At 38.1% G+C, this 23981-nt stretch overlaps 2 protein-coding genes across 36 annotated transcripts in view; one reads left to right on the top strand and one right to left on the bottom strand.

Moving 5' to 3' along the window:
- Positions 1–2839, bottom strand: part of SRGAP3 (SLIT-ROBO Rho GTPase activating protein 3) — a 324141-nt gene extending 321302 nt beyond the window's left edge. For all 34 annotated transcript variants that reach the window (XR_014064772.1, XR_014064771.1, XM_081528011.1 and 31 more), the window contains exon 1: positions 2774–2839. The gene's annotated coding sequence lies outside the window, so the exon portion shown is untranslated. The remainder of the gene's footprint in view (positions 1–2773) is intronic.
- Positions 2840–2878: 39 nt separating this feature from the next.
- Positions 2879–22047, top strand: THUMPD3 (THUMP domain 3 tRNA guanosine methyltransferase). Of its 2 annotated transcripts, none has more exons than XM_081528119.1 (11): positions 2879–2978; positions 4428–4716; positions 5760–5837; positions 11089–11565; positions 13642–13772; positions 16472–16541; positions 18857–18972; positions 19983–20093; positions 20849–20972; positions 21147–21292; positions 21940–22047. In XM_081528119.1, the coding sequence occupies exons 2-11, from the start codon at positions 4462–4464 to the stop codon at positions 21950–21952; spliced, it is 1521 nt and encodes a 506-aa protein (XP_081384245.1). In that variant the 5' UTR covers positions 2879–2978; positions 4428–4461; the 3' UTR covers positions 21953–22047. The 2 variants fall into 2 exon arrangements, with proteins under 2 accessions (XP_081384245.1, XP_081384246.1); XM_081528120.1 differs by having other exon boundaries at positions 2879–3138.
- The last annotated feature ends 1934 nt before the right edge of the window (positions 22048–23981 follow it).

Raw genomic sequence — 23981 nt, 5'->3', positions numbered from 1 at the left:
GTGCTGAAGAATTGATGCTTTTGAACTGTGGTGTTGGAGAAGACTCTTGAGAGTCCCTTGGACTACATGGAGATCCAACCAGTCCATCCTAAAGGAAATCAGTCCTGAAGTCAGTTGAAGGACTGATGCTGAAGCTGAAACTCCAATACTTTGGCCACCTGATGCGAAGAACTGACTCACTTGAACAGACCCTGATGCTCGGAATGACTGAAGGGGGAAGGAGAAGGGGACAATAGAGGATGAGATGGTTGGATGGCACAACCGACTCAATGGACATGAGTTTGAGTAAGCTCCAGGAATTGCTGATGGACAGGGAAGCCTGGCATGCTGCAGTCCATGGGGTTGCAAAGAGTTGGACATGACTGAGCAACTGAACTGAACTGAACCATTCTCCACATAGTAGCTAGAGTGATTCTCTTAAAATCTACGTCATGGTGATAATGTGTAAAACATTGGCCTATACAGCATACTCACCCTGTCTCATCTTCTCCCTCATCCCCTCCTCCCTGGCCATGCTGGCTGACCTCTTGGCTGGATATTCCTAAATCTTGTTGGACATGTTTCTGCCCTCCGCCTGGAATGCTCTTCACCTAGATACCCAAACGGCTTGCTTTCCTTCAGGTTCTGCTTTGTCACCTTATCAGAGGTTTTCCTGACCACCTGATATTAAATAAGTTTTCTCCTCCATCGTCTAGCACTCTTCATCTCCCATCTTGCTCAGTTTTTCTCCATAAGATTTATTATCATAGGAATGTGATATGTATTTTTATGTATTGTCTTTTTCATAAAAGCTCAAAAAAAATTTCATTGCTGTATCCTTAGTTCCTGAGAGTGCATGACATGTAATGTTCAAAAAAGTCTGTTGTTTAAACCACAGACCTAACAAAACACTATGAGTAGATACTATCTTAGGGTAATTTTCCCCACGTATGTGACTTTTTCATGAGAGATGATTTTTAAAAAAGTTATGCATTAAATAACAGTGAATCAAGAGGAAAGAATCTTTTCAATATTTTAATCCCTCTCGTTAAGTCAAAAAGGTCTCACTTTGTGCAATTTTGTCTCTAACACTTGATGATTTACCCTTCTGAAAAGAGAATGGGCCTTAACATTTACAACCTTTTGTAGGGAACACTATCTGGCCAGAACTTAATAACCTTGCTTTGTTGCCACTGTATTTAAGGGCACCATCTATTTTAACTGTGTCTGGTAACACGTTAATCTCATTTAAATCTTCTAAGAACTCTTATGAGGGAAGTATCATTTTTGCACATGATGAGTTTCCCGTGAGACCAAAGTTTCCTTTAAGATAAAATTCACCAATTTAAACTGCACAATGCAGTGTCTCTTAGCATCATCACAGTGTTCTGCAACCATCACTAATTCTAGAACATTCTCAACACCCCCAAAGATACACCATACCCTTTAGCTATCACTTCCTAACCTCATTTCCCCTAGTCCTAAACAACCACTAATCTTTCTGTCTCTGTATATTTGCCTATTCTAGACATATCATACAAATGGAACATGTGGTCTTTCGGGACAGATTTTGTTTGTAGGGCTTGTTCCTGTTTTTCATTTTGCGTGTTTTCAAGGTTCATCCATACTGTAGCACGTTTCGTACTTCATTCCTTTTTTCATGACTGAATAATAGTGTATTGTGTGCATATATCACATTCATCTATTTATCAGCTAAAGGGTATTTCAGTTGTTTTCTCTTTTGGGTTATTATAAAGCTGCTGGCACATTCAGGTACAAGTTTTTGTTTTAATGTTTTCAGTTTTCTTGAATACACATACCAGTAGAAATGCTGGACCATATGGTAATTCTGCTTAACTTTTTGAGGAAAGGACAAACTGTTTTCTAAAGTGGCTGTACCATTTTGCATTCCCACCAGCAACACCCAACTGTTCCATTACTGAACACCCTTACTGAAACGTGGAACTGTACTCTTTTTAAAACTTTAGCCACTCAAAAAGGTATTTCACTGTGGCTTTAATTTACATTTCCCTAATGATTAGAGATCTTGATCATCCTTCCATGTGATTATAGACTATATGTGTATCTTCTCTGCGGAAATATTCAATTTTTTGCCCAATTTTAAACTGAACTATTTTTTTGTTGCTGAACTGTAAAAATTTTCCTTCTAAAGTATCTTGTTAAAACTACATATTTAGGAACTTCCCTGGTGGTCCAACAGTTAAGATTCCTCACTGCTAATGCAAGGGGCCAGGGCTCAATCCCTGGTCAGGAAGCTAAGATCCCACAAGTCCTGCGGTGCAGCCAAAATATTTAAAAAGAAAGAAAGTGACTTAAAAAAAACAGAAGTTTAAAAATTATATATTTAGAGAAAAACGTTAAGTAAACAACAGTACAACTGGGCAAAAATAATGAAGGCAAAGTACAACTCAAGGCCTAGTTTCAGCAATACTGGCTCACACTCTAAAGGCAAGATTTCTGGCCTCACAGCAGCCAGGTTCAAATCCCAGTTCTGCCTCTAAAAAGCTGCGCGAGGCCTTTTAGGCAAGGCAGTCAACCTTTGTGAGACTCAGTTCCCCTGGCTTTAACAAGGTGGCACTGCCTCTTGAGAGCTATTGAACAAATGATGCGTGTGAAGCGCTTAGTCAGTGCCAGTGCCGCTAAGCGCTCTCTAAAATTAGTTACAACGACGACAGGCGACGAGGCCTGCGGCCTTCCCGGTTCAGTTTGCTGAGGACTCAGTCCCCAACCGCAGGGGCGCGCCACCACAGATTCAGCGCCCCAGCGTACAGACCTTTATACGCATGCTCTTCCCTCAGCGACCTCTCACGGGCAGCTGCCCCCTGCTCGGAGCCGTTATGGCCGCGCCGTCAAATTTCCGTTTCCGGGTCACGGAGGCGGCTTCCGGTAGCGTGACCGGGGCGCGCTGGGCCGGCGGGGTCCCGGAGCCAGAAGGGTCTACGCCGACTGCCGGTTAACCGAACGCTGGGAGTGGCCAGGTGGGGCGCCGCTGACCCTTGGCAGGGAGGAGTGACCTTCGTCTTCCGACCCGGACGGGCCACGGGCTGCATTTCAGCCCGATCCACAGTGGATTCCTTCTCATTCCCTCTCCCTGGACTTCACGTGCTCCCCGGGATTCTTGTGATCAGGGCCTTTAGGGTGGGAGTCGGGAGACGTGGGTTTCACTCCCGCCTGCGCCACTGGTTGGCACTCTGACCTTGGCTTGATACGTCCTTTCATGGGCTTCCGCTCCCTTATTTAGTGATTTATGAGCTCCTTAATGGCAGGAACAATGGGCTTCCCTGTTGACTCAGCTGGTAAAGAATCCGCCTGCAATGCGCTAGACCCGGGTTTGATCCCTGGGTTGGGAAGATCCCCTGGAAAAGGGATCGGCTACCCACTCCAGTATTCTGGCCTGGAGAACTCCATGGACTGTATAGTCCATGGGGTCGCAAAGAGTCGGAAACGACTGAGCGACTTTCACTAATGGCAGGAACGGACTTTTGTGTTAGACACTGTCGCCTGTCCCGGGTACAGAATAGGGACAGTGTAGGAACTCTGTGTCTGCTTAAGTTGTTTTGGGTTAGGAAACTTGGAAATCTGTCGAGAACTTTTGATGTCCACCTCCCAGCTCTCTAGTCCTTCCTAGTCCACCCTGCCTCCCACCGTACCAAATGCTCAGATAAAGGAAATTTCGCTTACAGTTAGTTTCAGATAGTTCACAGATCTCTATTGATGCCCATTCATGTATCCCAGAGCCTGTCCTGTCCTAGGCATTCAAATATTTGTAATCACAAGACAGTAGATGTTCAGTTAATTATTTTTTTAAATGCATGAATCACTATCCATTTCAAAGAGAAAGATACACATCCTTAATTAGCAAATAGGAACTGGCAGTAGTATGCCATTCTTGCATAAGTCTTTTAATAACCCTAGGAGAGAGCCATTATTCCTTTCCCATTTGGCCGGTGGGGAAATAGAGGCAATGGAAAATAAACTTATTTTAGGTCATTCAACTTTTGAATGTCCAGGGCAAGAATTCAAACCCAGGTCTGAAATTCCAAAGCCCCCTGTTCTTAATTACTAGCTGAAGAAGGATTAAATGCGGAAGTATTTTTAAATGTGCTCTAGCAGCCTCTGTTTTGAGATTAACTTCTGTAGTTACGTGATGACTATCAAGATGGATGATCTCAAACCAAACGTTGCATGCTATCAAAAGTCTTGTTTGTCTACATTTCTTCAGTAGTATCTGTGTTGCTTGTTTCATAATACTGTATTTTAAATCCTCCACTTTGACCTATGTTATTCAGTCCTTATAACTGGTGAATATCGACTTGGTTATGTTGCATTGTTCTGCTAGACCTCCAAATTAGATGTTTTTAATTATAGTTGAAGTAAGAGGTGATAATGTTTGGGCATTATTTCTTTTTTCTGTACTACTTTTAAAGGGACTATATTCAGGATCTTGGAAGCACTGCCAATATGTCTGATGTTCAAGAAGTCTCTAACCAGCTCCTGGATGTGAATCTTCGTGAGAACCAGATGTCTATACAAGTGATTGAAAGTGGCCCCAGAAGTGAGTCTGAGCATCTCCAAGTCACTATTGGTGCCACTGTGCCTACTGGTTTTGAGCAAACAGCTGCAGATGAAGTGAAAGAGAAATTGGGGTCATCATGCAAAATCAGCAAAGACCGGGGCAAGATATATTTTGACATTTCAGTGGACAGTCTGGCTCAGGTTTGAATGAAGCAATATTTAAAATGGCTTTCTAAATAGATGATTTTATGTTTACTTTCTTAGTTTACAGACCTCTCTGGAATCTTCATTGCTTTTCTTTGCTCTGCTCTATATCAGGTGATTTTAAAGTATTACTGCATTTTCCATTGGGTACTGATTTGTAAGTTTGCTTTATTTTTGTTTCTTTTAGAATTGATCCTAATAGTTCCTGAGGATCAATTCACCAGAAAAAATCCTGTGAGACTCAGGAAGAAATTCTTAGTATCTGCTATTCCTCTTAGAATTTATGTACTTTGGCATGTAGCTGAAATTTAGACTTCAGTGGTGAAGCGTAAAGGGAGAGATTTTTCTTTCTGTGTCAAATTTATTCTTGCTCAAAAGTAATTAGGACTCACTGAAGGTGAGAAGTGAAGGTCAGCAAACTGCCATCCCTCTAGAGTAAACACTAAGCTGTATCTCATTACCACATAAGCAACACGAGGGCAGGGATTATTGCCTGAGTTTGGGGGGGGAGGGGTTTGGTCACCAGTTCCCAAGCTCTTAGTGTCTGGCATATAGTAGACCCTGTATTTTTCATCCAGTGTTTAGTTAATAACCTCAGCAGCTTTGTAAAGATAGGCACTATCATTATCCTCATTAATCATTAAGCTTAATAATAGGTAGTTTGCACAAGGTTGCTTAGCTAATAATCACCAAGCTGGTGATCAGACCCTATACAGTGTACCCCAGAGAGCCGTGAAGGCAGAATAAAGCCCCATTTCACTGCTTCATCTTTTCCTTCTCCCCTAACTCATGTTGCCCACAGAACACTTCTAGCTTCTAGTCTTCCATCTGTCTTTTCCTTTTCTGTGGGGGAATAGAACCTGGTGGGTAACCAAAAAGATGGGAGGGTGGGGAAATGGGAAAAAATTTTAAATACAAATTATGGGTATTAGCTGCTTTAAAATCTTTGTACCTAATTTTTATATTTAAATGTTGATAGCTTATGCACTTCAAAAGCTTGCCCAGAATTTGTCTCTTACAACTTTTCTTTCCCTACCCAGGTTCATTGTCTAAGATCAGTTGATAATTTATTTGTGGTTGTTCAGGAGTTTAAGGATTACCAGTTCAAAGAAACAAAGGTAAGCTTTCCTAAACATGGAAGCTAATTTTCAGCCATCTTCCCAAAGAGATTATTTCCACTTTTCATATTCTGTGTATCGTTTAGCATTACTGCTTCTTTTATAATAATAGAATACTGGGAGGCTTTTACAGTAAAATCCAGAGATTTGTCGATAATCCATCTCCAAAAGTTGCTTTTAAAAATTATTATTGTAGGGTGTGGGGAATGGGTGAAGGAAGTCAACAGGTACAAATTTCCAGTTATAAGACAACTGAACATGGTGACTGTAGTTGATAATACTGTATTGCACATTTTCCAATTGCTCAGATAGTAGATCTTAAGAGTTGTCATCACAAGAAAGCTGTATGATGACAGATGTTAACTAGACTTGTTGTGGTGATCATTTTCCAGGGTAAACAAATACTGAATCATTTTGTATATACCTGAGACTAAAATTATATGTTGATTACATTCTTTTAAAGGGGGCAGAATAACAGAACAAAGAAATAAAAATCAATATTGAAAAACAAAAACTTAACAAGAAATAGAAAAATTATTTGACTTTCTGACAAAAGAAAGACACCTTAGATGAGCTTTGCTGATATATATGGTTTCAAAATAGAATTGCTTCCAGGCTGTGAAGCAAAGAGCAGGCATCAGTTCGTGTCATCTACCAATAACACTTTCTCTCACCATTCTGTTTTTGCCCTGCTTTCTTCTCTAACTTGTTTTTTGAAATAAAGCCAAAGTAATATCTAAATACTCCTTCAGTTGTTAGGACAACAGCTTTCTTCCTAACTTGTATTTAGCATCAGATTCCTAAATATTGAGATGCTGCCTAAGCTGAAGGCTGAAAATAGATCACAGTCCAGCTTTAGTATTTTTCCACATTGCTTTTTAAAGGTCTCATTTCCAGTGTTAAATGCTTGAAAACCTTTTTCTTTCAGTTTTATTGCCTATATTAGAAATAATCTTTTTAAAACTATGATGTGCTGCTTGATTGTCTAATTTTTATTTATTGGTAACAGGTTTATTTCCAAAACATCATTCAGAAACCAGTCAAACTGATAGGAACCCACAACCTAGAAAAAAACAGACCTAAAAGAATTCAGACTGAAAATAGATAATAATTTTATTAACTAAAAATGTAACTTTTAACACTAGTTTTATAACCCTTCAGCCTTCTGATGGGCATTGCCAACCAAATCATATCTACAAAGTTAGTAAATAACAGGCAGGCTGCTGACAATCTTTGCTCTTAAGTATTTCAAAATTTTAATAGCTGATTCTATACATGAATAAATGTTGACGTATTTTTTAAATATGTGTCCATCTTAAATTCTTGCCTCTAACCTACTATGGTATTATTAATAATATTTTCTTCAATTACCATGTTTTTGCCATCCTGGAATTTGTATTATTTTGGGTATTCTTGATCTCTCTAATTGGAGGTGAATTTGATATTATGGAGCCAGGTTTCCAGAGCTGCCTTCTAAGTAACTGCAAAGGAGGTTACTGGTAGAAGTCCCAGAAGAAAACAGCAAGGATTAAAGTAGATTTTCAGATCCCTGCAAGAGCAACTTCTGTTGCATATGACCATGAAAAATTGTTAAGCCCTTTGTGGACTTGAGTTGCAAAATGCCCCCCAGTAGAACCTTGTTTTGTTTGGCTTCTAGTTTTCATTCTGTTGACCATCAATTTTTTCCTTTGTTGCATTATACTTTCGCATGACTATAAAAGCCTGTTAGTTTAAGCATCTTAATGGGTTCTCTATTTTTAAATACTCAGATGATATCATGAATTTTATTAACTAATTTTTTTAAAAGGGTAACAACTGTGATTTAAATTGTTTAGCCAGTTTATGTATGTATTTAGAACAAAATTGTAAAGATTGAAAAGATATACAGTGAAACATGTTCCTCTGTCTTCATACTATCCATTTCCCTTCTTGAAGGCAACAGTTATTACCAATTTCTTAGATATCCTTCAAGAGATATTTTGTTAATATGTGTATTTTTTTTTTTACTATTTACACAAATGGAAGTATACTATACATACTGTTCTGTTCTGTGTTTTTACTTCTTATCTTGGAGATCATGCCACTATCATTGTTGGATTTGGCTGCATCACAATTTAATCAGTCCCATTTTAGGACATTAGAATTTTCCACGCTCTTGTCATTACAGTAGTGCAATGAACATCCTACATATATCCATGTACATATTCAGTCTGAGGGTCATTATCCCATTGATGTTTATTGATACGACAGAAATGTTTGGTCTTGGTTCTGTCATGTTTATGTTATACATTCAGCTTTTTAAAAATTTATGTGTTTGCTTTGTCCACGTGCATGTGTTTTAAAATATTTGGAAAGTTTGTGTTCTTTCTCTAGCTGTTAACTTTTATAAGTACAACTTAATCTACTATTTACACAGTATTTCTTGAATCTCTGCTAAGAGCAGTGATAAAGTTGGCATATTTTCCACATGTCTCCTCCCTCCCTTTCATCTTCCAGTTTTATGATTTTTCTTGGTGTTGACCCATATGCCTTTAAATCCTTTAAGTATACTTTAAAAAACATTCGCTTTAATTTCTATCCTTTGACCTCAGGGTATAAGAGAAGAAGATACCAGTGTGCTTAAATTACTTCCCATGTTCTGTTACCTTTCCCTCCAAGGATACATCCCTTTGTAACATTTACATTCTGTTTTGCTGTCATAATCCTTATGTTTGTTTTCATTTTAGTCTTTTCATTAAATTGATTATAGGCACACTACTTGTCTTTTTGTTACAGGTTTATCTCTTGGATGGCATGAGTTCAGAAATGTTTGTCTTTCACCTCTATACCTGATTAACGGTTTGGGTTTAAAATTGAGAGTCATGCTGTCCTTCCTTAAGAATATCACAGACAGTGTTCATTCTCTTCTAGCATGAAAAGGTGCCATGGAAAAATGTGAAGCCACCCTGTTATTTCCCCCCCTTATTTGCTTTCTTATTATTTCTGCTTGATGCCCAGATGTTTTTTTTTTTTTTTTTTTCAATCTTTGAAGTCACTGGAATATGTCTCCTTGTTGATAGTTCCTAGTTAGGACATGTCAACCTATAGAGCAAATCATATCCGTTTATATTTGTTTTAAGTTTTTTTAATATGTTTTATTTCAAAGCCCTTCATCAGGGATAAACCAGTTATACATGTGTAGGATCTCTTTTGACTGTCTTTGATGTTTTCCATTGTTCTCTCTAATCCTTTTAAAAAATCTTTGCTCATTTTTACTGTATTTGCTTTGCTTTCCTTCACATCCCTTACTGTATTTTCAGCAGTGGCTTTTATAAGTGGTGCTTTCAATATGGTCTTCATTTTTGCAATGGTTTTGTTTTCTCATTCCACTTTTTCTTTGAACTCTACAAGCTCCTGTTTCATCTTCTACTGGCAGCTCCTCTCATCTTTTTCCTGCTTTTATATCTCTTCTTTGAGCTCTTATGTTGCAGAAGTATTTCCTTATTACATTTTTTTTATTTCATGTCAACATATCTCATCATGGATTTCAGTTGCTTTGTGTCAGTACCTTTCTGGTCACTGGTTGTTTTCTGCTGTTTTTCTGTCCCTTGCCTCCTTTTTTCCATTCATGTAAGTCTGTTGCTAATAAGTCTTGATAATTGCTCGTCTTTGAATGAGGGAGTTCCTTCTTGATGGGAGATTCAGGAACTGTTCCAGGCCAGCAAGAAATCCCCCTGATTCACTGTGAAGTTCCTTCTGGCAAAAGGTTGTGGGTGAATGAGTTCTCCTCTTCCTTCTTTTTTTTAAATAGCTTTATTGAGGTATAATTTCCATACCATTTACTGAGTTCTTTTAACCATTCCTTCTCCCTAGATGAAAGGGTTCAGGAACTTTAAGGTTATTTACTATATAGAGTATTTCTGCACATCTCTGTTCTTTTTCTCCAGCAAATAGAGCCTGTCTCTGAGATTCCTTATTCAGCCTCCATTTCTCTCCTCTGCTGCTTTTGGAAACAAACAAGATCCAGGGAAGCTCCCTCTTGGTGCACGCTCTTCTTCCCTGCTCTTCCAGAGAAGAATGTATTTGTTCCTTCTTTGCAGACTGCTCCCCCCTTTGCCTGAGATGTGTGGGTATTCTTCCTCAGGTGCCTTCCTACACCTCTGCTTGACCTTACCTGCACTCAGGAATTCTTATGTTAGAGTTCTTATGTTCTGGTTCTAGGTTAACAGGTACCATGTAGATTCTACTACTCTAGAGATGGTATTTCCGTTGTTCTTTTTCTTGTTGTTTTGGTTTGGTTTTTTTTTCTTTTTGGCCATGCCGTGTGGCATGTTAGGGATCTTAGTTCCCTAAGCAAGGATGGAAGCTGCACCTCCTACATTGGAAGCTCAGAGTCTTAACCACTGGATCACAGGAAAGTCCCTGCCTTTACCTTCTGAGAGGAGCCTTGGTAATGAACCTGATAACTTTAGATGATGCTAAGTTATGTAAAGAAAATAAAATGAGAAGAGAGTGACTTGAGAGTAGAGCAGGTCTCTCAGAGGATGTGCATTTTAAATTGCTGTTGAATAATGAGAAGGGAACCAGCAGTGCAGAGAGGCCATATGAAGCACATACCTTCACATGTGAAGCAGAGGTGGGAAGCTTGGGAGAGATGATCGTGACATGATGTAAGAAAAGAAACATAGACAGGAGTTTGGGTATTTGGGCTTTTTAAGGGATTTAAATGTGGGGGGATATAATAAGCTGTTGAGGTACTTTACACATGATCAGATTTACTTTTTTAACAGATGACTATACATACTATTTAGATACTGGGTAGATACCTTTTTAATTTTTAAAGTTTGGGTTTTTTCTTTTCAAAAATAGTATGTATACACATACACACACACAAAATTAAATAGGAAGTCAGTCATTGAGAGGTCTGCTGCCCTCCCCTGTCTTTCGTCCACCCACTTCCCCTCCCTGGAGGTAACCACTGCTAATAGTTCCTTATTTGCTTACATTTTAATCTGGAAGCCCAGGTTCTCATCTACCATTCTGTCTTGTATTATTCTGTAGTGGCCTTAATTTATATATCTTTTAATATTCTCCATTAAGACTTTAATTTCCTCAGTTACAGGCATTATATTATTTATTCTTTTGTCCTGTACTCCCGCCACCCACAACATAGCGATTAATGTAGTCCATAGGCAAAGTAGGAGTTTATTTGTTCAATTAAAGTGGTGAGAAATGAATGAAATTAATGCATTTCATTCTCTGTCTTTTATAGGAAGAAGTTCTAAAGGATTTTGAGGAACTGGCTGGGAAGCTTCCATGGTCAGACCCTTTAAAAATATGGAAAATTAACACATGTTTCAAGAAAAAAAAAACAAAGCGCAGAAAGATAAATCCGAATTCAAGTAAACAGAAGATTGATAATGGACGAGGAGACACAACAGTTGAGAAGGATGTTAAAAAAGAGTTCACTAACAGTGTCTCAGATTCACAGATCTTAGACTGTTATGAAAATCCAGCCGTCAAAGAAGAGATATCAACATTAATAGGTGATGATTTGACATCTTGCAAAGATGAGACTGAGGAAAACTCAAAAGAAGAAGCTGATCCTGAAGTACTGAAGTTCAGAGTCACATGCAACAGGGCAGGAGAGAAACACTGCTTTTCCTCAAATGAGGCAGCAAGAGATTTTGGGGGTGCTGTTCAAGATTATTTTAAGTGGAAGGCTGATATGACCAACTTTGATGTGGAGGTAAGTACATGTTCTTACTGTGATGATTCAAGAAGGTTGTCATAACAAATTTGTAGAATTTTCAAGACTAACTTAGTCTTATGGACAATTAAACTGAGGTCACAAAGTTAATGGGGTATCATTAACAAGAGTATGGGCAATGGAGACAGAGCTAAATCCAGATTTGTACTGCATAACTGTGTAGCTTTCAACAAGATATTCTGTCTGAGCCTCTATTTCGAATTGGAGCCAATAACACTTTATACCTATGTGTCCTAAAGGTTAAATGAGGTTATACTTTTGAAGTATCTGGAATGATACGTGATCTATACTACATGCTCAATAGGTAGGGGAGCTATTGAGACTTGAGTTTTCTAATTTCTAACCTAGTGCTTTTTCTAACATGGTGTGGACGTTCAGATTATAAAATTCAAAAGAATTAAAGCAACTGTTTTGTTGTTGTGTGTCTTGGTTGCAGACTTTGCTACTGAAGTGGAGTATATTTTTAAAACAAACCTTGACCTTCTAAAATGAGGACATCATTGCTAACACTCATCCTGAAGCCGGCTCTCCTCTTTCTTAAATTGTGCTATATTCCCAAGCTCAGATCCTCCTTTGTAACATGCTCACTCTCCTTGGTCTCAATCTTCTGCTATATGGGAGATTCACATGTGGGCCATACTGACTAGTCTTTCCATCTCCAACAGTTTAAAGGCCTCTAGCAGCTGATGTTTTTACCAAGGGATCATTTACTGTTGCTTTAGGGACACTTGAATCTGGGGCAAGTCGTTATTCTCTCTTCTATTTTTGCATATCAAATTGGAAGAACAATTCCTCATTCCTTTTTCCTTGTAACAGCTGTTATGATGATGAACAGGCTAACTAGAACAGTGATGTCCAGAAGTTAGCAAAAGGGCTCAGAGGACAGATTCAGGAGCCATACTACCTGGGTTTATTTATTTATATTATTTGGCTGTGCTGGGTCTTAGTTGCAGCATGTGGGATCTTTGGTTGTGACATGTGAACTCTTAGTTGCAGCATGCAGGATCTAGTTCCCTGACCAGGAATGGAGCCCGGGCCCCCTGCCTTGGGAGCACAGAGTCTTAGCCTCTGGACAACCAAGAAAGTCCCACTACCTGGGTTTAAATCCCAGTTTATGAACTGTATGACTTTGGGCAAGTAAAAGTGACCTCTTTGTGTCTTAATTTCCTTATCTGTAAGAGGAAGATAATAATATCTAGCTCAGAGGGGGTGGATATGAAATGAGGTAACAAATATAAAGTGTGTAGAACAGTGGTTTGCATAGAGCTAGGTAAGTGTTAACTGCTGCTGTTGAGATCATGATGAGGAAATTTGAGGTGGAAGATGGGAGAACACATTTCATTTTTCTTTTATTTGAATAGTTTATATTTAGCTGTGTGCTAGAAAAACTATAACTAGGACCAAAAAAATTCTTTCACAGGCATTACTTGTGAGTCAAGTTTTTTAAAAGTACTAAGAAAATAATAGGTGTTAAAGCATATGTGGCCTGGCATTAACAGTTGGTTAATCTAAATGAAGGGTATACTTAAGAGTTCATTGTGCCAGTTTTCTTGTAAGCATTTCTGTATGTTTGGAATTTTTTACGCCAAAGTTAAAAAAATTTTAAATGCATTTTAGAAGCCTGGAAACCTTCAAAATATGTTTCTCTTATAAAAATCGGAGGAAATCTGGTTATACCTAACTTGTGAAAACAGTGAATCGAAAGGAGAATAAAATAATTCTAAAATAGTATATACTTAAACGATTTCCTTTACATGAAGCTCAAAAAAGACAAAATAATTTATCATGATAGTGGTCAGATTAATGACAATTTGAGATGGGTACTGACTGAGAGGGCAAGAAAAACTATCTTTTCCTGGGTGGTGGTTACACAGCATGTATATGCAAAAATTCACTGCACTACATACTTAAGATTTGTGCATTTTGCTGTATGCAAGGTATACCTTGGTAATAAAGTAACAGAAATTAATGAAGCCTCAAATTTTAAAATCTTAGTCATTAAGTATAATTTGAACTCTCTTAAAGCAATTTTATTCTGTCTTATTTTATTTGTAGGTTCTTTTGAATATCCACGATAATGAAGTTGTTGTGGGCATTGCGTTGACAGAAGAGAGTCTCCACCGAAGAAATATCACACATTTTGGACCCACAACTCTTAGATCTACTCTTGCCTATGGAATGCTCAGGTAAGAGAATGAGTTATAGCCTTGTAGGTTCAAGTGACACTTTGCTTTGAATTTTCCCTTCAAAATTTTTTGTGAGGTACTGTGTTAGAATCTAGTAGATAAAGAACAAGATAAAACGTTAAAGATCTCTTTCTTTGTATCCAATGTTGATTCCTTGAGATTCTGAAAAGATCACTTAATTAATATCTCAATTTTCTTGATTTAAAATGAGAATGATAGTTTTCATCTGCCTTTTGAATATAGTTGTCACATTTCTGTTTAGAAAGGATATACTCCATGTTGGGAAATGGAACAAATTTTGTTGTTTCATTTCTGTGCAGTGAAGCAGAGGTATAATGTATAAATGAACACAGAGAGCTTTTACTTATATGTTAAAATTTTATACTCACTGAAACCCAGGAATCATCCTGGAATTTCCTACTTTTCAAAGAACAAAAACGGCTTTCTTTCTTCTTTGCTTGTTTCCCTTTGACTGGGTGTTTCTTTGCACCACTAGGACAAGATGTCTTCTCTAAGTTTCTGTTTGCCAGATTGCAAAATAGGTTTGATGTGAGACTTAAAGGATTATGAGTGAGGAATAAATGCAGAAACAGATGCAAAATACCTGTTATATATAGTACCTGGCATGCCTGGTAGTTAATTCTATTTCCTTGTCTTCCAATCTTTGCTTCCTCTTTTCCCCTGCTCATCCTTGGAATCCTAGTTCAACACAATTGGAACCTGTCAATTCAATGACAACAGTAGGAAAACTGGGCCCATTTGATTAAGGAAGAGCTCCTAGTCATCATTCATTTAACAAATATTTATTATCTGCTGAAGGCATTATGGTAGGAGCCAGGAATACAGAAACTTATTATGGGTGCGACTGTTAGAAACCTAAATAAGCTAGTTTAAGTTTTAAAAAAGTGATGATTGTGTGGGAGTGGGATTAATGGCAAAATACTGAGATGTCTTGGGGAACCCACAGAAAAACTGAAAGCCATGTCTTAAGAAAAGTAGGATCCTGGTCTTAGAGAGAACCACCAGAAACCTAGACAGTCCTGGGAGCCTATGGGCTTTTGCCTCTACTTATCTGTATAAATGGCTCCCCCTCATCTAAATTTATATATTTCCGATTTTAAATAACCAGGGTTTCTAGCTCTTTGTTCCCAACTGTTAGAAGAAGAGAGAATCTGATTGACATAGTTTCGGTCATGTGTTTTACTCAGACCCAGCAACAGTGGCTGGGAGTCGAGTCGCTTACTCCCGAGAGGGTTGCCGAGGATTCTGTTGCTCTGTGTTTTGAGGGGCAGGAAGGGGGAAGTAGAGCTGGACAGTTCAGTTCAGTTCAGTCGCTCAGTGGTGTCAGACTCTTTGCAACCCCATAGACTGCAGCATGTCACGCTTCCCTGTCCATCACCAACTCTCAGAGCCTATTCAAACTCCTGTCCATTGAGTCGGTGATGCCATCCAACCATCTCATCCTCTGTCGTCCCCTTCTCCTCCCGCCTTCAATCTTTCCCAGCATCAGGGTCTTTTGCAATGAGTCGGTTCTTCACATCAGGTGGCCAAAGTATTGGAGCTTCAGCTTCAACATCAGTCCTTCCAATGAATATTCAGGACTGATTTCCTTTAGGATTGACTGGTTGGATCTTCTTGCAGTCCAGAGCTGTGGTGTTGGAGACGACTCTTGAAAGCTGGACAGGCGTTACAATAAGAATCCAGTATTAAAGCAACTATGGTGGTTTAGTAACTGTAACCTGCCAGGCTCCTCTGTCCATCAGATTCTCCAGGCAAGAATACTGGAGTGGGTAGCCTTTCCCTTCTCCAGGGGATCTTCCCAACCCAGGGATCAAACCCAAGTGTCCTACATTGCAGGCAGATTCTTTACCAACTATAAAGCAACTATACTCCAATACAAATTAATTTAAAAAAGGAGTCCAGTGTTAGTCCCCAGGAATCTCAGTTTTGTGAGGGAGAACCATAATAGAATGTGGAAAGAATAGCAGGACAAAAGAAGGAAAGAAGAACCTTGTCTCCTGTCTGAGGAGGAGATATTTCATAGAGGCGGTAACATTTAAGACACTAACAGTAATGCCTCCAATTCTGACTCTGTCACCTATTAGCTTTGTGTCCACAGATGGATTGGTTTGTGTCAGCTTATCTGTAACTGAGAATAATAATAGTAACCTATCTGACAAGGCTGTTAAAAGGATTAAAAGAGATAATGCATGCAAAGAACTTAAATCAATGCCTGGCAAATACTAAGAGCTGAAAACTAAAGTAGTTATTTTAATAGTAACCTTTATTGTCTTTAAAAGTAATTAGGAAAGGAATACTGAATGAGTAATTGCCAGTAAACTTGTATTGATACATACTTGACACGTTTAAGTTTTCAATGTAACAAGTTTATATACAAAATAACACGGATTTTCTAAAAGCATATGTACACACACACACACACGAAAAGATCTACAAGCCAAATTCCACTCAAAGTGCAATAGAGATTTTGGTTGATAGAGGACTTTTAGTTACGTGTAATTTTTTTAAGTGCGAGGATATAGACTCAACATATAGTTACAAATTTATCTTTAAAATAAATACTGATTGTTGTTTCTTCAGGCAGGCATAACAGACCTGTGATCTGACAGCATCAGGAATAGTCACTGTGGGTGTCTTGACTGTTGATGTCTGTTCACATAGGCTGTTTTCTCCTCTAGGCTCTGTGCACCTCAGCCCACTGATATAATAGTTGATCCGATGTGTGGAACAGGGGCAATACCAATTGAGGTAATAACTTTTCTTTAGCTTTTAGATAAGAAAGTGATGCATCCAGAATGTTCTAGAACTAATGGGTAATGACCAAGGTTAAGTCCATGGACCCAAGATTTGAGTGAATTACACTAGTAAAGCTGGAACTTGTGTGATAAGGATGTAGCCACTTACTACAAATAGCCAACGACTAGGCTTTAGATTAGAAGTCATGTTTATTCACTGGATTACAGAGAAGGCTGAGAATTACAAACTGATGAGTCCCATTTCTGTAGACAAACGGGTAGACTTGAACAGAAAAGATAATTGAAGGCACAAGCATAAGCTGGAAGAGGGCATTTAATCTCTATAAAGTGAGATTATGTTTCTTAATCCACTTAGGTTCTTGAGGGAGTAAGTATAGTTGTATGATGGGGAAACCTAGGGACATTATTTAGATTTTTTTAGGACGTTTAGCAAGGTTACAGAGTTTTCACACACAAAAAAAAGTTACCATCACATTGAGAGGACTCAAAAGCTACCTAAAGCAAAGCAAGAAATGGAAAAGCATTTTCTAAGTGGAGAACATTTAACAGGAGAGTTTGCTTGAATCATTGTTATTGAATCAATATTATCTAAACTTTTATAATAATTGAGAAGGTGGCACTCCCAGTAAAATTACTTAAACTTGTGAAACATAGCAAGTTCTTAAATATACTATGTGTAATACCAATGGGAAGAAACTTCAGAGAGATACCACAGATTCTGAGTGAGCAGAAGCTGGACACATGAACAAGTCCAAAGCAACCTACAAAGGGAAAAATAATCCAGAGTGCACTTAGGAAAGGACATCTGCCATCTGGGAATTAGGATCCCAGAAGGAAATCACAGTAGTCCAGATGGTTGCTGTTTTCTGCTAGTGTTAGCTAGAGGAATTTACTCTGGCTCAGGAGCCACACAGAGAAAAATCAGTTGTTGTCGCAAAGAGTTCTGGAAACAAAGCAGAGTGTTCTCCAGCTTTAAACCATGATGTGTCTGTTGTCTGGAATAGCAGTGAAGGTCAATACATGTCAAGAAATACACAACAGAGCTAGACACAGTCCAGAAGAGCCCTCGGCACTGCCAATAAAAAGAAAATGTTTGAGGCCTTTCCATGTAGGGGCAGACATGAGAATGTCAATGTAGAAAAACTGAGGCTGATATATGATCAAAATGAATGAAATTATGAAAGGAATTGACAGGTTATATAGACAGTTGGTTCACCAAAGTCAATAAAACATTTAATTTAGAATACTCCCTTTAAAACTTGGAAGTACTACAAAACCCTTGTCTTCCGGGAGCTGAAAATCTAAATAAATAGGTTTAGAAGAAAAAAGGAATATTGGGCAATCAGAAATCACCTGAGGCTTTCATCAAACTCTTCATCATCGTCCCTACATCACCCTTCTCCATTACCCTCAGGGGTCTGGGCAAAAGAAAAAGCTGTGAAGCCCTGTGTCCAGGGATGAGGGGGTATTACTATTTACCAAGAAAGAGGTGCTGTTATTCATCCCTAAACTGAGGGCAGAACCGTTTCTGCTTTCACGTCAGAAACCTGTTAATCTGCACAGAACATTGTTCATGCCTAGGGCAGTGTGTCACCTCACTGCACAATACGAAAAGCTCAGGGTTTATGTTCTGTTGACATGTTTTTAATTTAAACTTACAAAATCCTTTCAAGAATATAGTGGTTATCATTCAAAACCCCATATAATGAAGATTACACTTCATTTAAATTCGTAAGTATTCGCTACTCAGATTATATAAAAATCCCAAAATCACAAAAGGGTATAGGTTAGTCAGTTTGATTTGGTTAACTTTTTCAAAGTTTCTTCAAAGTACATTTAAAGTCTGCAAGGCCTCCTGTGTGGTAGGGAGTACTGGGTGAGGGATTAAATGACATACCAGACCTATCCTTAAGGAGTTCCCAGATTTGTTGAGGAGCAGACAGGTACAGAAGTATGAAAAAGGGGACAAGTGCAGTGATAGACATATGTACAGAGTGCTTTTGGAGAGGCAAATGAGAGACAGCTTGGAGAGCTGGGGTTGATGTCACAGAGGGCATGACGTTTGAGCTGTGTCTTCAAAGATGAGTAAGAGTTGAGCAAACAGAACAGGAGGGTGTTTCAAGCAAGGAAAGTAGCAATGTTGACAGCATGCAGTGTTTTGGCACTTTAGAAAAGCATTGGATTATTGACTTGGATTGTCTTGAATATTGACAGGTGGTTGAAATGATTTTACCTTGAATCATTTTGGGGTTTTCTTTTTTTTTGCAGTTTGCTAATTCTGTTTTAATATATACTCTTGTCTTTTAGGGGGCTACAGAATGGTCTAACTGTTATCATATTGCTGGTGATAATAATCCATTGGCTGTGAATAGAGCTGCAAATAACATCTCATCTTTATTGACCAAGATCCAAGTTAAAGAAGGGTAAAAATTTAAAAGATTTTGTAGCATTGCTTAGACAGATAATCAAATTTCATATTGGCTTTATGAATACAACCAGTGCATTGTGACATTATAACCAAATAAATATACTGAGACTCCATTTAAATTTTAAGTTGCTTGAAACTAATTTATATTTTTAAAATATTTTAGCTATAATTTCCTTTACCCTAATGCAACTATTTAAATTTGTCTTTCTTCTTTTCTTATTCCAATATCTTCTTTTACACATAGAAGAATTACATAGATTCATTTTAATTTTGTAAGTTTTCATTATGTATGCAGGCATCCAGCTGGGGACTTAACAAGCGATCTTGTCTCTGGAAATGTTTTATTAAGTAGGTGATGTAGTTTGGAGAAGGCACCCCATGAAGGGATGAGAGAAGGGGTCTTAGCTGTCCTCCTAGGTCTCAGGGAAGAGGAAGGAGATGGCAGTGGTGCCCTTTTGTCTGAAACTTAATTGAATACAAACAAGGAACTCAATCTTGTGCTAAATATTACAGGAATTAGAGAAATCCAAGAGGAAAAGTCTCCAAATACCAAATATTTGCCTAGCCCACTCGTATAATCTTTAATGTCTTATTAGTATGCTTCAGGACCACTTTTGATAATTATAGTCTTACAGGACCATGTGTATCCCAAGATTTGATTCATTCATAACTCAGACTTTATAATCATTTTCTCATTTCAAAATCTGTTCTTATAAAACAAGTACATATTAAAATATTAATATTTTCTTATGCAATTAAAGTTGAAAATCAGTCTTAACTAATTTCTAAATTTACGTGTTCTTACATATTGTCATTATAAATGTTTTAGCTTATAATCTGTGCTTTCCACATACATGCTGCCTTAAAAATTTTTACCAAGTTGCAGATGTTGTCACTGATATCATTTTAAGTTTTGGATACTATAACAGTCTCTTGAGAAGTCTTTTTTTTTTTTAATTTCATTCTTCAGGATATGTTGAAGCAATTTTTCTTTTGTCCCCACAGCAAACTGTCCTTGGGCTTGCCCATAGATACTATTCAGTGGGATATCTGCAACCTGCCACTAAGAACTGGCTCTGTAGACATTATTGTAACAGACATGCCATTTGGAAAAAGGTGAGACTTGTAAAAAATGAGTTTTACTTTCACTTGGTATTAGTACCCACATGTCTTCTAAATCTGTTGTATTTTCTTTGAGCTTATTCTGTCAGAAATCTTCAGTTTCTTTTAGGAGACTTAGAATAGGTTTTTACTTCCTTTAACAATATGATAGATTCACCCATTTTGTTTCTTCTGAGAACTCAGCACTGTATTAACTACACTTTGATCCTGACCATCACAGGAGGTTCATCCACTCTGTAGCCCATTGTTGAATTACATTACTACTTCAGAGAAAGGTTGAGAAAATCTCAAGATGTTTTTTAATCACTAGTTTCTGTGGCTTCCCCAGTGTTTCAGCTAGTAAAGAACCTGCCTGCCAATGAGGGAGATGCAGGTTCAATCCCTGGGTCGGGAAGATCCCCTGGAAAAGGAAATGGCAACCCACTCCAGCAGTCCATCGTGTTGCAGACTCAGACACCACTGAGCATACATGCAGTTTGGTTTATATAACTGCTTGTACTAAGACAACCTATGTAACTATTACACTTGTCAGTTTCTTTTTCCCTTAACCAGTTCATCCCATTCAAGATTCTAAGCAATTTACTAGTCTGATCATTTCATTGACACATAGTGGCAAAGCTGCGGTTTTAAAAGGCAACTTTTTTCATACTTCAGGATTTTATTGCAATGAATTTTTAATAACTTCTCATTTCATACAGTCCTAGCTACTTACCTTTTGCAAAAGTGACTCCCTCGACCTCCTCTTATAGGATGGGCTCCAAGAAGAGAAACTGGAACCTTTATCCAGCTTGCCTGCGGGAAATGAGCCGCGTCTGTAGGCCAGGGACAGGCCGAGCTGTACTGCTGACTCAGGACAAGAAATGCTTTGCCAAGGTGCTGTATGTTAGCGCAAAACCTCTGCCTGCGACAAATTTAGGACCTTTTTAACTAGACTTGGGGATATCTGAGTAGGATGTATTTTCTCTTCTCCCAGTGTTTCTTACTAAGACTTCTGGGTGGTAGAGAAGCATTTATCAGCTAATTACTTTTCTTTTTGTGTACACACAGGCATTATGTGGAATGGGACACCTATGGCGGAAGGTGCATACCGTTTGGGTCAACATAGGAGGTCTTCATGCTGCAGTTTATCTTCTGAAACGTACAGCTCAAAGTTTTATTCATCCTTCAGAACAAGATGGAGAAAGATGTCCTTGGTAATACAAAGATCGAAAATGATTACTACTACCTGTGCTTCCTGACACTGAAAATGTCAGCACGAAGAACTTGCTCTGAGAGAAAAATAGTATTAATCAAAGATTTGATATAAATCTCTTCACCATAGTTAGGAGAAGGTATAAATGGAATAAGTCTTATAAGAAAGTAGAGCTTTTCTTTGACGCTGTTTGAAAGGGGTAGTTGAGCAATTAGTACTTTTCTTAAAAGGCTTTAAAGATGCTAAGCCTACTAAAATGCTCCAGGATTTGGGTTTAGAACATTTTCAGGCTTTTTAACAGTTCCTGTTTTCCACTGTAGGTGGAAAGCTACTCTGGCCTCATGGAAAGGCAGCGCGCCTAATCAGAGCATGAGGTTACATTTCATTGCCTGTGCAGCTTTGCTGTTTAGTTGCTCAAGTTCTTTACCTCAATTTCTAAAATAGTATTTGTTCCATGACAAGCTAAATCTTATAAAAGACTTATAGCAAAGTTTACTATCTGCCTTAAAAGTTATAACATCAGTGAATAAGATTAACACATTAATCTGAAGATAGACACTCCTATTTGTAAATAGCAGCAAATACAATGGTAGATGAAAGAAGGGACCAACAAGCCATATTTAAAGAAATTTTATTTTTTTCTTTCAGTACACAAAGGTGATGCTTTTCAAAATCAGACATAAACCTGTCAAAGTATTTTTGTTGGCTTCTCTTAAAGGACTAGAGAACTGATGAATTAAAAACTTCATGCAAGTCCTTCTGTTCTTTTTCTCAGTCACTCTGCTGTGCCGTGGTTAGTTGCTCAGTCATGTCCGACTCTTTGTGACCCCATCGACTGTAGCCCTTCCAGGCTTCTCTGTCCATGGGGATTCTCCAGGCAGGAATACTGGAGTGGGTTGCCATGCCCTCCTCCAGGGGATCTTCCTGACCCAGGAATTGAACCAGGGTCTCCTGCATTGCAGGTGGACTCTACCAGTTGAGCTACCTACCATATTTGCTTTTCCAGTTGCAGAAAAGTCCTTCCCAAAACAGTGGAAAATGAAATAACCTAAAAATTAAGTCTTGTGAAACCAGTGCTTCCCTGGGACAGATGAGATGTGGAGTTTTATGTGGGATTCTGTGTTCAGTTTATTTTGGAGTTTCTGGCTACATTCAGCTTAGATTTTTCAGTGCCATGTTAGTTACGAAACAGTGCTATTCATAATTAACTTTTGATGTCTCATCTAGAATAAAAGGACAGTATTTATTTCCTTTGAAAGAAAAGTTCAGATTAGCAGCATAATCCAGTCCTTGTATGGTTTCACTCTGATACACCTCCCATTTGAGTATGAATTGGAAATGAGACATTTATAAGGGTCTTATATCCTAGACTGGAGTGTCTACCAACATCAGAATGCACAGTTGCACTACTCTAGCTTCAACATAAAATCTTTCACCTCTGACAAAATAAACTTCAAACCTCTTAAAACTGTTCGTCTGCAGTCCATAGGACTAGAGAAGTTCAAGGAACGTGTCTGTTTTCTTTGCTGCTTACCAAGTGCCTGACATATTTACCTACCAGCATGGCCATTTAATATTTGTTGAACATACAGACATTTTTGCATATTGGCTGTTTTTGAGTGTATCAAATTTGTGCTGGATCTATCATAGCTTTAGTCCTATTAAATACCATTATAAAAACATGAACAGATTGGTTTAAGATGATGTAAGTATGTAGTGAACACTGTAATAGTTTGTCATCTTCCTCCCTAGTATTGTTTTGTAATCTGGTGACAGGAACAGGAAATGTGCTACGTGAGGGATTCAGAAAAGCTGAGAATGAGTATATGACACTGCCACCTAGTAGTTGTGTGATCTTGGTTTTTCCTTTTGAAGTGGGCCTCCTGCACCGTGGGAATGTAAAAAGATGGGGAAGGTAATCTTAATAATCTGAACAAAAAATGACTTGAGGTAATGGACCAGACATTGAATATATTTTAGAGGGGGGGAGAGAAATAACAGACACTGAGACAAATTTTTTAAGTTTAATGAAAGGAAAGGAAGATGTTTATCTCTCAGAGACTGACAGTGTACTAGTGGCTAGAGAAGGAAACATTTGTTTAAATACTTCTGTTCAAATGGTAGTAACTTTTAGAAAATTTTAGATTCTTAACATACCAATGTCAGACATGGTTCAAGTCTGCACTACAAGGACTGTAGACTGAAAAAAAGGAAGTATTTTAAAAGGTCTGTAAAATACCTAAAGCACATTAATGCCCACAAGTGCTTATTATTAGTGAGTTAGGCAGAGAGAAGCCTTTTCCAAGTTCAGGTGAAGTGTTATGTAAGAATATATAAAGTTTGAAAATTCTAGTACAAAAAATCAAACTATTGTACCTTGATTACATTTTTAAGTTCAAAAGAAACTCTCCTGTATCAAATTTTTAAATGTGTACAATGTGGAAAAAACTATAAGCTTGCCGTATCAACCCTCGTACCTTTGTCCTAAGGCTAACAGATAGACCAATCAATCAATTATGAAGTAACAACTGTTTAATTATATATTCCATGATGAAAGAAATTTTTACTGGAAAGGAGAATGGTGTTTTTGTTTTTCTCAAGCCCAAATTTTGAATTTCCAACTGTCAACTTGACCTTTCTCTGTATGTCCTACTTAAAACTCAACATGAACCTCTTTCCCCACTAAAACC

Source organism: Giraffa tippelskirchi, chromosome 9 (assembly GCF_054371585.1).
Source record: "Giraffa tippelskirchi isolate mGirTip1 chromosome 9, T2T-mGirTip1v1.2.pri, whole genome shotgun sequence".
Classification (NCBI taxonomy): domain Eukaryota; kingdom Metazoa; phylum Chordata; class Mammalia; order Artiodactyla; family Giraffidae; genus Giraffa; species Giraffa tippelskirchi.
This window is presented reverse-complemented; position numbering and strand designations above follow the sequence as displayed.